This window comes from Lytechinus variegatus, chromosome 7, assembly GCF_018143015.1.
Source record: "Lytechinus variegatus isolate NC3 chromosome 7, Lvar_3.0, whole genome shotgun sequence".
In the NCBI taxonomy this organism is placed as follows: Eukaryota; Metazoa; Echinodermata; class Echinoidea; order Temnopleuroida; family Toxopneustidae; genus Lytechinus; species Lytechinus variegatus.
In genome coordinates this window covers 4563833-4580174 of record NC_054746.1, presented here as the reverse complement: position 1 = coordinate 4580174, position 16342 = coordinate 4563833, and the positions used below count along the sequence as shown (strand labels likewise).

At 37.4% G+C, this 16342-nt stretch overlaps 1 protein-coding gene across 1 annotated transcript; it reads left to right on the top strand.

The window, feature by feature from the left end:
• The first annotated feature begins 4791 nt into the window (after nucleotides 1-4791).
• LOC121418258 lies at nucleotides 4792-14841 on the top strand. Its single transcript, XM_041612019.1, has 8 exons — nucleotides 4792-4930; nucleotides 6039-6208; nucleotides 6713-7060; nucleotides 7585-7753; nucleotides 8113-8160; nucleotides 8623-9734; nucleotides 11128-11257; nucleotides 12389-14841. Exons 1-8 carry the CDS (start codon nucleotides 4867-4869, stop codon nucleotides 12901-12903), a joined length of 2556 nt encoding a protein of 851 aa, XP_041467953.1. The 5' UTR covers nucleotides 4792-4866; the 3' UTR covers nucleotides 12904-14841.
• The last annotated feature ends 1501 nt before the right edge of the window (nucleotides 14842-16342 follow it).

Genomic DNA, 16342 nt, shown 5'->3' with positions numbered 1-16342 from the left:
AAACTATGATGGAAATCAACAAAAAACCCAAAACAAATATGGCCAAAGTTCATTGAGCCTAAATGACCTTTGACCTTGGTCATATGACTCTTAAACTCATGCACGGTGTTCAGTAATACTTGATCACCCTTATGTCCAAGTTTCATGAACTAGGCCCATATACTTGAATTTTGGACATATTTTTGTGTAGGCCCTCTATTGGTGAAAAGTAATCTTTCAAGAAAATTGTCATTTTTCAATCTCTATTTTTAATTTAGAAAAAATAATTCAAAGAATTCAATTTACTTAAGTGTCAAGTTATACAATGAGTAGTGGTAAATAGAAACTAGACAAAGTCAAAAACTCAAGCATTTGTCCAAAGAACAAGAGAAAATAAGCCAGACATTGCCAACCTTATTTCCCCACACAGGGAGTAGTAGCAGAGAACAAGGTTACATGAATATCATAATCTTGTTCACTCCTTCTATTGCTGTGTCGTCATCATCTTGTGTCGCTATATTGTTACAGACTTTAATACAGTCATTCAGATAAATAAAAACCAGAGATGCTGATAAAATAGTTAGAGCCCCTGTCCACTTGAAAATTTTGTTCCTGCAGGTGCAGGCTACTACATGTAAGTATTATTTGCCGACTCCAGGATCCTGCTCAATATGTGTAGATTGCCAAATCGTCGCAAGTTTGACAGATTGGAATGTTACTCTCCATCTCTCTACTGTGACTTTGTCATTCACTTCAGGACTCAGGCTCAGCTCCCCTCACACTAGTGTGAAGTTAGTATGCTATTCCTGTACTAACCTCACACACCGAACCATTAGGATTTCCGAGAAGTTGGCAAATATCGCATCATTACAATGTTTGCCGAAACTTCCTTCAGCTGGAAGAAGGATAATGTATACGTCCTGTCGCTTTGGCGAAAAGCAAAGGAAACAAGATGGCGACGTAAACATCATGGCAATTTTTCTCCATCTTTCATAATATTTTTCTTGTTTTTAAATGAAATTCTTGTTTAAAAATGAAATCAACATTGTAGAAATGTCGGAAATGAAGTTTTATCCCATACATGATTTAGGGCTCGATAGGGCTAGATCCATGGAGGCTTACGCCGTTGACCTGACTTCATTGTCTTTGTTGGAATGTACTTTTCAATCCATTCATGGCATTTGTGTTTTAGTATCGTCCAGCATTCATTTACCCTCTTGAAGTTGAATAACTTTGTCCAGTCTGTAGATTTCACTTCATTTGATAAAGATTTATAATCTCCCTTAGAGTACAAGTACATTTTGCATTCAAACAAGGCTATACGAGGTACAGGTATCCTCAGATCCAACAGAACACTGTTGTGGTCACTAGATCCCAGCTTGTCACCAACAGTTACAGAATGTACCATATCTGGGTTTCCAGTATATGCCAGGTCAAGAATATTTTGGCCTCATAGTGGGTCCTTCACCATCTGGAAAAGAAGATTTTCTTCCACAGTTTAAAAAAACTTACAAGAAAGAGGGGTATGTGCTTCTCCTTTGTCCCAATCAATATCTCTAAAGTTGAAGTCTCCAACTATTATGACATGGCTTGTATTGATTTTAGAGAAAGTATTACATATTTTGTCCAAGTTAGATTCACCACCACATTCAGGCCAATATACAGCTCCAATCAGAATATCAGTCTTGGGGTTAGGATGGAAAGTACAAGAAATTTCTGCATCAGTTTCTCCTTCCCAGTACGGTGATGGGTTTAAGTTTCTTCTTACAAGTAGCAGTACACCTCCTCTGCTAGTCTCAGTGTAAGTACCTTCCTCGTCAAGATTATGATCCCGACGGTAACATAGTCATACTACTTAATTATGCTATTATCTAACAATGTTTCTGTTATGGCACAAATGTCAATTTATAATACAAATAGTCTTGAAGTTCAACATATTTATTCTTTATACTCCTTATAAGGTTGAATAAGCATACATTATTAAATGATTTTTATTCTCTAGGAGCCCCCTCCCCCCCCCCCCCCCCCCCCGGGCCACAGAGCACACCCCCGTCTGTGCCGCCGGGCTAGCTGCATGCATGTACATGTATGCATGTTCAATAGGGTTGCATTATTGCATACGCATTTCACACCCAGGCGACCCGTTCCAAGGACCCCCGTTTTCACAAACATTTGTAGCTCTGAAGCTGGAGGACCCTCCTTTTTACAATACCTACCACTTTTTTTGTCGAGTACCCCTGCCCCCATTCACTTCAGATTTTTCTTTCATTTTTCTTTTGCTCGTTTTATCTGTAGTCAAGACCTCTTCCCGCTATGCTAGCAAGAAGAGCTGATACCGAAATGGGTATACGATTATCAGCCGATAGTTCGACTATTTCGACTGACAGACGCATTACTGACTAAATAAACCGATGTCTATGACTATGGATGATTACACGCACTAGATCCTGCTCGAAATTTGAGGGAATAAAGCCATATTACGGTACCGTATTCCACTCCCCCATCTAAATGTTCTATATTAGGGCGGGATATATTATTCAGAAGCTTTTCCGTGTTTTTATTTTCAATTTTAGTGGGGGGTGCATATGGAACTCTTGCCTGGCTTAGACCAAAAGCTTCAGTCTCTGTTACGTTGGTTATTCCGCTGAACTCTGTTGGCTCCATGCACCAAATACAGAGACCAAAGTTCTAGCTCGATCTGTACAGGGGACTCAATGGCCATATATGTGTATGATAAGTTCTGATAAAACAGGGAAGTTAAGTTGCACGACAGCCGAAGTACATTAAGTCACTGTTTTTTCCCCTTTTAAGTTTATTTTTTCTTGTTTTGGTGCATTTCAGCCCAAAATGGAATAATAATCTTTAGTTTGGTACAGTTCTTTTTAGATATTTATAAAATAAAGACAAAAATCGACGAGCCCCGATGGGGGAATTTTCCATTATAAGTCCCCTAATTGGCTGAAATGTACCAAAACGGGAAGAAATAAATTCAAAAGGGGAAAAACAGTGACTTACTTCGGCTGTCGCACAACTTCACTTCCCTGTTTTATCTGAACTTAATACATAACCATATGGCCATTGAGTCCCCCTTACAGATCGCGCTATAACTTCGGTCTCTGTATTTGGTGAGTGGAGCCAACGAATTCAGCGGAACAACCAACATAACAGAGACCGAAGCTTTTGGTCTACACGATATAGCAAGCCATCTGTGTACGAGGAGAAATTAAAAAGATTAAAAAATGTTTTTAAAAGTCCTTGAAACAGACGGCTGCCAGCTGTCTAGCCTAGCTTAGACCAAAAGCTTCGGTCTCTTATGTTGGTTGTTCAGATGAACTCCCTTGGCTTCACTCACCAAATACAGAGACCGAAGTTCTAGCGCGATCTGTACAGGGGACTCAATGGCCATATGTTTACGTACTTAAGATTGTATAAAACGGGGAAGTGAATTTGCGCGACAGCCGAGGTAAGTCACTGTTTTTGTTCCTTTTAACTTTATTTTTCTCCGTTTTTTGGCAATTAATGCCAAGAGGGAATATTAATTCACACTTTAGGCACATTATTTCTCAATATTTTTAATCATTAAAGACAAAAATTGAAGAGCCCCGACAGGGGGATTTGGCATTGCAAGTCCCCTTATGGTGGCTGCACGATAGCGAGCCGTCTGTGGACGAGGAGAAATTAAAAAAAAAAATGTTAAAAAACTCCTCGAAACAGACGGCTGCCAGCTGTCTAGCCTAGCTGAGCTCCGCCTCAGCTGATCTGACTAAATTCTGTCTCTTAAGGCCATGCATCACAAGACTGGTCAGCGACTGGCTTGCGACTGAGTGAGGGGAGATGAATCGCAAGGCAGTCATAAGCCTCGACATCGCACACCTTGCGATCCGATCTGTGACTCATGCATGCGCTTTTTACTTTTTGCCATATAGCATCTGAGAAAGTGTGCTTTGCTACTGCTTATGCGCATTGTTTATCATTTACTTACACGTCCTGCAACTCTACTGACTTGGCTCACATGGCTCAGTTGGCTGGAAGTTGGATTGAGCTTGCGATCCAAAGCCAAAGGATTCGACATGTCAAATCCTTCCGATTTTTCCTTGCGACTTGTCTCTGAGTCTGACCAGTCTGCGACGCTCAAACTGACAAGAGCTGTGACGTCACATCTCCCCTCACTCAGTCGCAAGCCAGTCGGGTCGTAAGGTGTGCAGTGGCCTTAGTCGGTCTGCTCTCACTCACCAACTTTGTCAATGACAATGTCAGTCTCACAGGTCACATTCATCATGTTCATTGATTCTCACAACACAAGACAATTTCTATTGCCTATTGAACAGGTACATGTAGGTTAAATACATAGAATTTATAATAATTTGATTTAGGGTCAACTCTCATATCATATACAATATGTCTTCAATAATTCATAACGCATTTGTGATGAAATTTATGATATTTTGGTCGATTTATCTCACTTACCTACACTGACGGCTCTGTGCTTGAACAATTTACCAGCAAAATCTGAACAGGGATACTTTCTCGTCCTTCACGAGATCCATCTAAATATCACGTTCGTGAATCTCGTGTGCACCTTTTACCTTCTTCATTAATTCTTTATACCCACAAAGCATTTCTTTTCGGGGTACTTTAAAAAGTAGATTAAAATGTATTTTTTCCAATATATTTAATTGTAAAAACAAAATGAATTTAATAATATTGCTTTTTAGGCTAAGAAATCTCTGATAAAATTCATATTTAGCATGAAAACTAAAATTTTATTTGAGAACGCACTGTACCCTGGGTAATTTCTAAAAGGTATAACTTTGCTGTAAAACGGTATACAGCCATGATGCTTCTGCTATCAATGCACAGCAGACGACCATCAACTCAATCCTAAAAATGTCTTCGATGAAAAGAAAGCAAAATAACCCAACCAAGTCAGCATCAGACCATAAAAAGAAGGGTAAGTTGTGTATTTACTATTTTTACGTATTTTCTGTTAAAATTAAACGTTATTTAAAGGTATTATTTTAGTTAATGTAACTCATTTACATTCCAATTTCGTGAAACGCAACTCGCTGTGCGTGTGCACAACATACAAGTTACAACGTACCTTACCGCTATACCGTACGCCGTTTAAGTGTGCTGAGTGGGGCCAAGCCAAGCTAGCAATCAACCAAGACAACGACGAGACAAGGAGGATCGCGAGGCATTTGACGTTGCGGAAGCCAGTCTGCTGCAAAATACATGCTGCAACAATTCATTTGGCATTCTATTTCTAGGCCTATTTACGTTTATCAATCGATCATCATCCTTAGTCATGACTTTTTTGCATTCATCTGGAGACAGTGGAAATTTTGAATTTGACACTGGCCGTTTAACCTTTAATAAAGTTAGAGACGAACACCATTTTTGTTCTTTAACTTGACAATGAGAAAAACAAGACAAATTTGCACTTGCTATATCATGAAAATTATGAATAGGGTAAAATTATATGATATTTACCAACAGTTTTCTTTGGCTTTGCATTGCACTTGCCACATACCCCTCAACGAAAAACAATAATTTTTGTGTGTGACAAATAACATCATGATTCCGGATGCGCGCAGGACGGGTGAAGATTTCTTGATTAATAATGATGTAAGAAAGAATTTGCATGATTTTGTTTCTTCAGATATCTTATGTGCAAATTCTAAGTTTTTGTTTGCTTTTTTCATATCAAATCTGTGCAGATGTTGGTAATAAATTTGTGTTTTCTGATATCTTGTTAGCTGCATATTCCATGAGTCTTTACAATATTATGCTTGTTTGTATTGTGATGCTCATCAAGTTCTATCGATGTGCTGTTGACCATTAATGGCAATGGGCCTACTCATGGTAAATTTAAAAGCAAAATTTCATAAATTGTTTGAAAGGAATCTAAAATAATATTACAAATCTTCACAACCTGGAATACATAAATTGCTTCATTAAAATGCCAACAGAAATGTGTTAACTGCATCTTTTGCAAAAAATATTGTACAGGTCTGTAATTTTAAATGAAATTGAAATGCTTTTGTTATTGATTTTAGAGCGGGTTTCAAGGCCATCAAGGATTACAGTCAAATCTGAGCCAGATGAAGCTTCTCTTGCTAGGACTAGACCTCAAAGAAAGATCATTCCAAAAAGGCCTTTGTCTCCAGATGTGGAGCTATCAAGTAGAAGGAAGAAGCGCAAAAAGAAAAAAGCCCCTCCAGCTAAGGTAAATTTCTGCATTTTCCTATAAAAAAGTACCAAAAAAAGATGGTATCATTTTTTAATGATACCATAGCCACTCAAATCATAATCCTTAGCCACAAACAATGTAGAAAATTTGTATTTTTTCTCAGTACCGAATCTTTTTTAAAATTCTTTTGATATTGAATCTTTTCTATGTCAGTGCTTAGAGATTTTATTCTTAATTATGCTTTAATATATTAGCAGTGTGTTTTCATTTCTATTGATTTTTAAAGAATGTAGAAGTAGCTGACTGCTCTGTGAATATAATGTATTCCTTCTATTTGCTGTATCTTGTTTATATAAATTGCTATTTGAATGTAATATTCATTTTCATTTAGGTAATTTTTCTGATTAAGGGATTCTCATTTGATTTTATGGGATGGTTACCTGATGATTAATGAGATCATTTATTAAATCAATCAAATGAAGCATGGGATCCTCTGTAATTTTTTTCATTTATTATTTTTCTGTGATTTTATTTTTTCAGCCTGTAAATGTGATGTCTACTCATGCTGTCCACATCCAACCAGATGAGATAAAACAACCTAAATTGAGCAAAGCGCACAAAGCTTCGCTCAAACCTAAAAAGAAAAAGCGGAAGAAGAAGACCTTTGTGTTTCCTATTCTTGCTAGTGACCGTGTGCCCAGGGATCAAGAAACCAAACCTAGTAAGTCAAAGGATGGAGAAGCAGGACTATCAATAAGTAGTCCTAGACCAGCTCCTACAAAGAAGAGGTCCAAGCATATTGCAAGAAATGTCCTGGATGTGGACCTTCTGAGGATGCTACCTGCTGCTGAGCTGGTCAAGAAATTCTCCAAACATACAAGTTTCAAGGTATGATGAGTAGAATGTTGTAGAGTAAGTTACTACATGTTAACAGTTACTATGATTGTGAATAATGATATTGATAGCGATAGTGGTAGTAGTATAATAGGTGATGGTGGTTGGAGTAGTAGTAAAAATAGCAGTAGTAGAAGTAGTGGTAATAGTAGTAGAAGTATCAGTAGTAGTGTAGTAGTAGTAGTAGTAGTAGTAGTAGTAGTAGTAGTAGTAGTAGTAGTAGTGGTAGTAAAGAAGAAGTAGTAGTAGTAGTAAAGAAGTAGTAGTAGTAGTAGTAGAAGTAGTAGTATTACTACTACTACTGTAGTAGAAATAGTAGTAGTAGTAGTAGTAGTAGTAGTAGCAGCAGCAATGGTGTTAATGATGATGATGATGGTGGTTATAATGATAAAGATAATAGTAACAACAGTATCAGCAAGGACATCAGTAATACTACTATTAATGAATGTAATTTTAAAAATATGTAATGTCTTACGTCTATTCAAATATCTCATGATCCTTTTTCGCTTGTATTGCAGGTTCCAACAGAAGAAAGCAAAACTCAAGTGAAGCAGCATGTATATAGCTGTAAGATGCTACCACACTACTGCACTGAAAAATTTTATGGGAATGATGAAGACACAAAGAGACAGATCACCAAACACCTTCTCAGACATGTGGGAGAGCTACTTACTGTCACTAACAGAGGTATAAAGGAGCAAAATTAATGAAAGTAAATTTGGGAGATTTCAGTATTTGTTCTAAAGGAGAAAGATCACAACTTTTAAATTGGGATAGCCCCTCTAGGCCCAATGTTGTACAATGTGGCATTGACCTTGTAAGACTATTTTGAGAATTTGCTAGAAATTTTGGTCTTGATTGTAAGAATTATGTATAGTGTAGCATAATGGCAGAATTTGACCTTTATTTATCAGTTTCAGTAATATTTTACCTATATTTTGCAGAATGTGGTACATTTGGCCTCTAAAAAAAGACTCATCTTTGCATTCCAAGTACACTATAGATGAACCACCCTTATTTTCACAGTATCTTTGTTTTATCCCTAGGAATAAATATGATGGCACCCTCAGCAAAGAAACACAAAAAGAAAGAATGTAAGTACTTTGAGTGTGACATGCATTATCTGTTCAGAGAATGCACCAAGTAATGATCATCTTATTTTGACTTTACATGAACAGTACTTTTCTGTTTCACATGTAATTGACCTACAAAGATTACTTTAGCTTTTGACTATTCATTGTGGAAAATCTAAATCCATTCTTCCATCATTCATGTTGCATCTCAGATGTTCATGTAACATATTTTCAATGTCGAAATGATGTAATAGTGATAATGATGATCATGATCATGTTGGTGATGATGGTGATGATGTTGATGATGATGGTGGTGGTGGTGGTGGTGGTAGTGATGATGATGATGATAGTAATTGATAATAAGAAGAATGTCACATTTCCCCAGGGTAGTGACTTCAGTTCAAAAACTGTTCTCCCAATGATGATAACTGAATGTGTGTCTTAGACACTTATATATTCTTCCTGATTGTTTTTACATCACAGCTAAGAAAGGAGCTGAGAATCCTGCTAACTCTACAATGTACATCCTACCAAGTGCTCCTCGCCCCATGAGAGTCACGCTGCCGAAGAATGTAAGCTCCCGCATGAAACGCTCCAGCTACACTGTCATCCGGTCTGCTGATGGTTCTGAAAAAGGCATCAGTGAGGTGGTCCTCTTACCCAAAGGACGGCTCCTAGGGATCATGAATGCTCCCACCAAGCAGGAAAACAACAGTGATTTAATAGACGTTGACGACAGTTCATACGGTGGGGATCCCAAGGAGAGGGTCGTAGTGAAGAAAGGGCGTGGTGTGTTAGAAGGAACAGCCTCCAAAGTGGATCTTTCATCCCCTCTTGACTCCAAAATAAAAGGGCTAAGTATAGAATCACTAGCCAAGGCAGTGGAAGCCATGGTGGATAAAGAGAGTCAAGGATTGAACATCGAGGCCGCAGAAGCCTTGGTGAAAGCAGCGAGTGGTGATGGAAAAGACAATGTTAATGCAGAACCAGATCCGGTTCGAGTCGTTAAGAAAGAGCCTACATCACCAACACCGTCATCCTCTTCCTCTTCCTCATCATCTTCTGGATTCTCCTCATCTTCCACCTCAGCATCCCCATCACCAATAAGAATCACAAAGGACATGGTCAGAGTCAAGGAAATTCCCAAGCTCAAGCTCTGTAAGGTCTCCAAAAAGACAAAGAAGAAACCAAATCCAAAAGCAATCACCATGCCTGATTTAATCCCGACTGCGGTCAACGCGCCCAGCGCCGACCACAACTATGCATTCACAAATAACCTCAATCACGGAGCCCCTGTGCATTTGGATTCGGAGGGGCGGCCCATCGACTCGCCTCCGGGTTTGGTAGATGAGTGGGAGAATGATGCAATGGATATAGATCCCCTAGTGACCACTATGAATGACCAGCTGTACAAACTAATCACAGACATTGACCCACCGTCTCCTGACCCTAAGGTTTCTGATGAGAACGAAGAGCCTGTCATTGTGGAAGGAGCTAATGTCACTGTGGCTAACGAGGAAGTGATGGCCGACAAACCCAAGAAATCAAAAATCAAATCAAAGATTAAAGTCAACATTCAAAGTGAAGAAGTCAAGGTATGAATGAAGTATTATAGTGTCAAAAAAACTTGTAGCTGTCATTGCAATCAAAGACACTCTGTCTTGGGTTTTCATGGGGAGTGGGTGATAATTGTGGGCACCAGGCTATGTGAAAAGCTCTGGTAAATAAATCCCTGATGTTGTATGTGTGAGTCTCAATAAATTCAAGTTATCCCACCACAGAAATTATTTTGGATTCTGCTTCAGGAATTGCCTGGTTTGAGAAGTGAGATTACATCATTTCTATTTACTTCATTACACTCTGGATAATGGATTGACACTTGTTTAACATCCTTGATGTCAAATTTAATTAAGATCCTTTTAAATTCAGGCATTCTATCTAGCTTTATCAATTGAATTTTAACCCTATCTTGGCGGGGGGGGCCTCGGAGGCCCCCCCCTCAACGAATCCCGCAATATTTTCGCTGCGCGAAATTTTTTGACCGCGCCGCTCACTGACTTTTTACTTTCAAATCTTGCACAACTTTTGAGACCAACTTTGCGTCACCCGGGTAAATGGTTCCGAAATTACGCAACATTATGTAAGTGCATGTCAGACCGAAAATTGCTCAAAAACGTGATTTCGTGTACAAAGTCAATGCAAATTGTGTTTTCAACCAAATTCATAAATGTATGATTATTTTTAGTTTTGCTAGTCTGCATGTATTTATTTTATGCTTTTTATGATCACAGAAGAGTCCCCAACAAAGAAATACATAAGAAATCGCAAAAAACAATAAAATACATAAGAAAATTATTTGTTATTTCAATTTTTTTATGTACACTTGCTAAGAATACCACAAAGAGTTTCTATACCAAAAATAAGTACATTTGGAGCTTTCTTTAGGGAGTTAGAGGAAAAAGTATGATTTCGCATACTGGTACTGACTAGGCATAAATTAGCATAATTACGTAATAGCGATTCACATGAAATAAATTACTATACAATCTTGCAGATTTGTCCCAGGCAACCCCTGTGCCAATTTTCGGTGCGATCGCGCGGTCGACAGCCGAGATATTAGGGGGGCCTGGGAGCCCCCCCCCCCCGCCATATGAAGTCCCAAAATACCCCAGCCTAGATAGGGTTAAAAATACTTTTTTCTACTTATAAATGGCAATGCTTGAGTCTATGGAGTGCAATAATCCTCAAATTGTGAATCTCATTATGATAAGTCAGTTTTCAGAAATTTATTGTCATGTTTGTTTTCAGTAAAAATGTTCCCAGGTTGGATTTTCATGCAGTCCACAATAGAGAAGAATTATATTTCCTTTAGGATCGTCAAAGTCTGATGATTTTTCTGTTATTGTCAAGTATAAAAGCTGATGAAACACCTTGGTTTATATCCCCTCAGCACTATATGCTCCATTTTTTTTCTCTCTCTCATTGCAGCAATCTGCCCTTAATCATCTGCAGTCCTTTTCCAAGATTCGGAAGCGTAAAGGACCATTCACATGCGAGATATGTAACAAGGTACTCACTGCGGCAAGCACACTCAGAGCCCACTACAGGAGTCATGCAGGTAGGTAGTATCACCGCAGTATTCAGTAATATGCCAGGCAAACCAGTACAGGCATAGGTTGTGATTCCAATTCAACCAAGGATCAATCTTGATACTCTTTGTTTCTGGTGTGTTGGCTCAGCTGGTAGATTGTCCGTCTCCCAACCAAGAGGTCTTGAGTTCAAACCTTGACCATGTTAGACCAAAAAGATGGGGAGTTGCTGCTACCCTGTTTGGCGTTCAACGATTTAAGGCATGGAGCAACGTTGATCTGGCGCTGCACAATGGGTGCCGGGTCCATGACCAGTTGGGCAAAATTAAATTTTATAGCTTTTCTATTTCAGATTCTCTATTGAATAATGTAATATGGATTTTTATTTGTTTGTGTCAAATCTCTGAGTTATATAGTATTATACTGTTGAGTGATACTTGCTAATTCTAAACAGATATATTTACTCATCTTTATTAGATCTGTAAAAGAAATTGTTTTTTTTTATGCCTCTGTTCACCACAGAATGTTGCTTTCATTTAGTTATGTTTCACAATTAGAAATCCAAAATTCATTTTCATGTTTTCTTTCATTACCCATTAGGAATCATTATCCCTTAAAGATGTACCACAGATTTGTCCCATGCTTTTTAAATGTTAGCCCACTTCTTTTAGAATCAAAATTATGACCATCTTTTAGATATTGATGAGGATCGCTGAAATTTACTTTCCTAAATTAAATTTTTGTCAAGGCTTCCCTAAAACTGATTTCTTTGTTTTGCTGAGGTCCATTCTACACAAATGTATGTGTTTGTTGCAGTATGTTACGTTTAAGTGCAATTTTTGATGAATATGTCTACTTTCCCCATTCATTATGTTTTCGGTAAATGCTTTGCTTATCATTGTATAGCTCAGAGAGAAATCTGTCGTTGCTATCATTATGGTTCAATTAGAGAAACTGGAAAGCATTTTCATGACTATCTTGTGAGTCATTTTTATCAGTTCTTCTCAAACAGCCAGTGAAATTTACCAACTACTTTGCTCTCATCCAGTCAGATGCAAGATTACAGTAGCTTTAAAAAAAAATAGTCAGTGAAAATCTATTTGCTGAAATACTCACATGGAGTTTGTACCATCCATCTTGATTTGTATCCCCTTCATCAGGTATCAAGCCTTACCAATGTGACATCTGTCAAGCAACATTTACCCGTCTTCATAGCCTCAAGTACCACACCATGATCCACAACAAGGAAGCACGCTTCCTCTGCAGCTACTGTCAGAGACAGTTCCGCCACAGCAGCCACTACCGCGAGCATCTACGCCGTCACACCGGCGAGGAACCCTTCGGTTGCAGCGACTGTTCCGCACGCTTCAAGACCAGGAACACCTACAAGCGACATCTGAGGAGCAAACACGGTAAAGTAGTGTCCGAGGATGGAAAGATCAACCTTGCTCCTCCCGATATCAAGTCAAAATCTGCTCCTCCCGATATCAAGTCAAATTCAGGTCAAGTTCAAATCAAATTCTTTGCGCGATCACGAAGCACAGAAGGAAGCCCATCTAAAGAAGAAACGCCATCAACGGACGTGTCACCAGCCCTAGAACTAGTACTGTCCAGCGGACAATCACCACAAATGGAACTAAAGTATCGACAAAACCAATACCAGCCAAAGAAATAACACTATCAACAAAAGTAACACCAAGTGTGTGAGTTTTTTTTTTAACATGTCAATATCAGTGTTTCGTTTTTGTTTCTCTCCCCCCCCCATTTAACTCTCTCTCTCTGTCATACATTATCAGAAATGGTCAACCTCGAAAATCCAAACAAAATGTCACTTATCTTTTTATTCTTAGAACCTGTGTTAGTTTGCTAAATTCAATTATCAAGTGTATGGTTTCGATGTAAATCAGAATTAATTCGAAGTTATTATTAAAGTGTTCTTATGTAATTCAAGGTCGATTGTATTAATATATATATTGATTTTGAAAATTACAATTTTCACAAGTTGTTGAAGTAACTTATTCTTATAAAATTTAGTTTCAGTGGTATTGATAAAGAAAAATGAATAAGTAGTGGCACAGAAGATTCAGTTTCTCAAATTTCCGAAGTGTGAATTCATATTTTATCATGATATGATGTGTCTTTAGAAGCAATAATGATGCCTTCATAGGTTAGCATGACACACTCTAAGTATAAGTTCACATGAACTAAATCTTGGTCTTAAAATGAGGGTCTCCGGAGCAGCTCTTGGATCAACGATTGCTACCACATTAAAATACGGGGGTCTCCTGAACTCATTACATCATAGGTGCAATCTGTAGGGGCTATGTAGAAAACGTGCATGTGTCTTGCTAGATTCTCGTTAGATAATGGCTCCGCGCTGATTGAGCTCACCGCTCTGACCAGCTGGGTAGATCGTGATGGGCACTCTCTGGAGCGAGAAATCGCAAAGTTGAGGGTCTCCGGAACAGGAAAGAATGGGAATCTCTGTGGCTACCTGGATTGGTGATGCTCTGGAACAGAAATTTAGGCTGAAAAAGGAGGTCTGAATAGATACATTCATACTGAGTACCAGCCCATTCCCCTCTCTGTCATTTCTTTCTCAATCACTTTCTTTTTAATGTCTTTCTTCACTGTTAGCTGAATTAAATTTAGCATACATTATAATCGCTGATTACGCCAAATTTCATGTTCTTTGATATCATTACAATATTGTATTTTAACAGAATATACACAACATGGATGATTTATTTCGTCATCTTCCTTCTGATTTCTTTATCATTTAATCACTTCAAAATTAGAAATTATTTCAAGAAGCCTTTATGGATTTTTGAGGTGAATGGATTTTATGATTATTGCAAATTAATTTACATTGCAATCTGTAATATAAAGATATAAAGAAGATATTAAAGAAAAAAACATTCAAACGTGGCTTACTAGGAAAAAAAAGGTAAATGGTAGTAACACACATTTTTGATAATAACAATAATAAAAATATTCAGATCTTTTATAGTTCACATCAAGTCAATTTATCTAATATGTCTATGCACTTCCAAAGGGTCCAAGGATGTGAATACCCGGGTTTTCAATAACTGGAGTGAGAGGACAGAAAATTTAAAGTAAGGATATGTTAGATAAAAAAGATGCACCAAAATGTCAAGTGATTTTTGGATTGTCAGATTATTAACCAATAGAAACTGACAATATCACAATCTATTAAAAGGGTATCGTTCAAACAAACTGTGATCCTTTTTCAGTTATGGTAAGACGAAGCTCAACAACATTTTTCATATTGTGTACAAACATTATGGTCCGAATTCACAAAGGTGGTTCTGAAAACCCATGGTTGAGTCCATGGTATATGCAGATTTCCTGTATGATTTACGCTTAATTTAGCGTGCATCGGGCACGTGTATAAAAAATGTCCAACGCCTGTTGCCGTGGTTATCCATGCTATTTAATTCATGTGTCTACTCTTCAAACAGTGGAATCGGGGCCTAAAATCTCAGTTTGTAGTTAGTAACAACAATCTTTTGGGCGTATTTGATCATTATTAAAACAATAAGCAGTACTGCTTAGTACCAGGCGAGCAAATCATATTCATCTGTGAATCATATTTTTTATTATTTTGGAAATTGCCGTTTTCTCTCTCTTATGTAATGACAGCTTACAAATTGCACATTGTAATGATGTTCAATGTCTTCCATCTTAACTTAAACATTTTCCTGTCTAACTTTCTGTTCTTTCATTTTTCATTTGTATTTATCTTTACTACGGTATTTAGAGTTTTATCATTTGTCTTTTTGTGTTATTAATGCTGGTTATTTCCATGATTTTGTGTAAATAATTGATATTCATAATGTATTGCACTATACTGTATGAATAGATTTTAAAGCATTGAATATATTATTGATGGTCTCCTCTCACTCTCATTAGCAGTAGAGTTGTACTCTTTGCCCCAGCTGAAATCTCAAAAGTACACTATCATTTGTACACTTCTTTTCATGTACATGTCATATTTTGTTAATAACACTTGATATTTGTCATTGGCTATCATCTAAATACCTTGAACTGTTATGTTAAAAGTTTTAACTTACAGGTCAAGTCCACCCAAGAAAAAAAAGTTGATATAAATGAAGCATAACACTGGAAATTTCATAAAAATTGGATGTAAAATAAAGTTATGACATTTCAAAGTTTTGCTTATTTTTCACAAAACAGTTATGTACACAACTCGGGATATGCAAATGAGAGAATTGATGATGTCCCTCACTATTTCTTTCGTGTTTAATTTTTTTAATTAAACTATATTTCAATTTTTACAGATTTGACATAAGGACCCCTTGCTTGAACCACAAAATGTTGACATGTTCAGGAAGGAACCAAACTTTGTTTCACATGACTATTATGAGAAAATTAGACTATTTCGTGTAATGAAATAACAAAAGGATTAGTGAGTGGATGATGTCATCAGTCCCCTCATTTGCATACAGACCAGGTAGGTGTTTCATAAAGCTGTTCGTAAAGTTACGACTTCACACATGACTGATACCTGTTCTTGGGCCATAACTCAATTACATAGGGATATTAGATAGCACAGGAAAGGGTCACCAGTCGTGCGTAAAGTCATTCGTATCTTACGAACAGCTTAATGAAACACCCACCTGGTGGTACATGTATTGACTGTTTTGTGAAATTAGGCGAAAATTTAAAATGTCATAACTTTCTTATTTTACATCCTTTTTATTCAAACCAACTTGTTGTTGGGGCGGACTCGTCCTTTAAGGACCTGCGTTTTATACAGATATTTTATCATACAAGTCCATTACTGTGGGTAAACATATTCAAGTTTAATTTCAAGGACCTCGGCCTTCATTAATTATCTCAGATTTTGCATAAAAACGAGGAAGGGAATTACGAGGGGCAAAAAAAATAATCAAATATTTTCTGAAGAATCTTGTAATGAAATGGATATTGTATATGAAGTTCATCTATATTTGATTTTTCTCTATATAATTTCAGTTTAGTGTATGATGTATGATGAAGGACCAAGTAAATTGAATTATATTCAATTTCTCATTGTAAATATGTGTACAGTATCACTTCATGGACTGCAA

What these genes read in the sequence shown, in the direction of transcription:
- LOC121418258 (XM_041612019.1), top strand. Translation starts at nt 4,867, where the DNA reads ATGTCTTCGATGAAAAGAAAGCAAAATAACCCAACCAAGTCAGCATCA. An exon ending in ACTTACTGTCACTAACAGAG is followed by an intron (nt 7,754 to 8,112) that starts GTATAAAGGAGC and finishes TTTTATCCCTAG; the next exon opens with GAATAAATATGATGGCACCC. An exon ending in CCACTACAGGAGTCATGCAG is followed by an intron (nt 11,258 to 12,388) that starts GTAGGTAGTATC and finishes CCCCTTCATCAG; the next exon opens with GTATCAAGCCTTACCAATGT.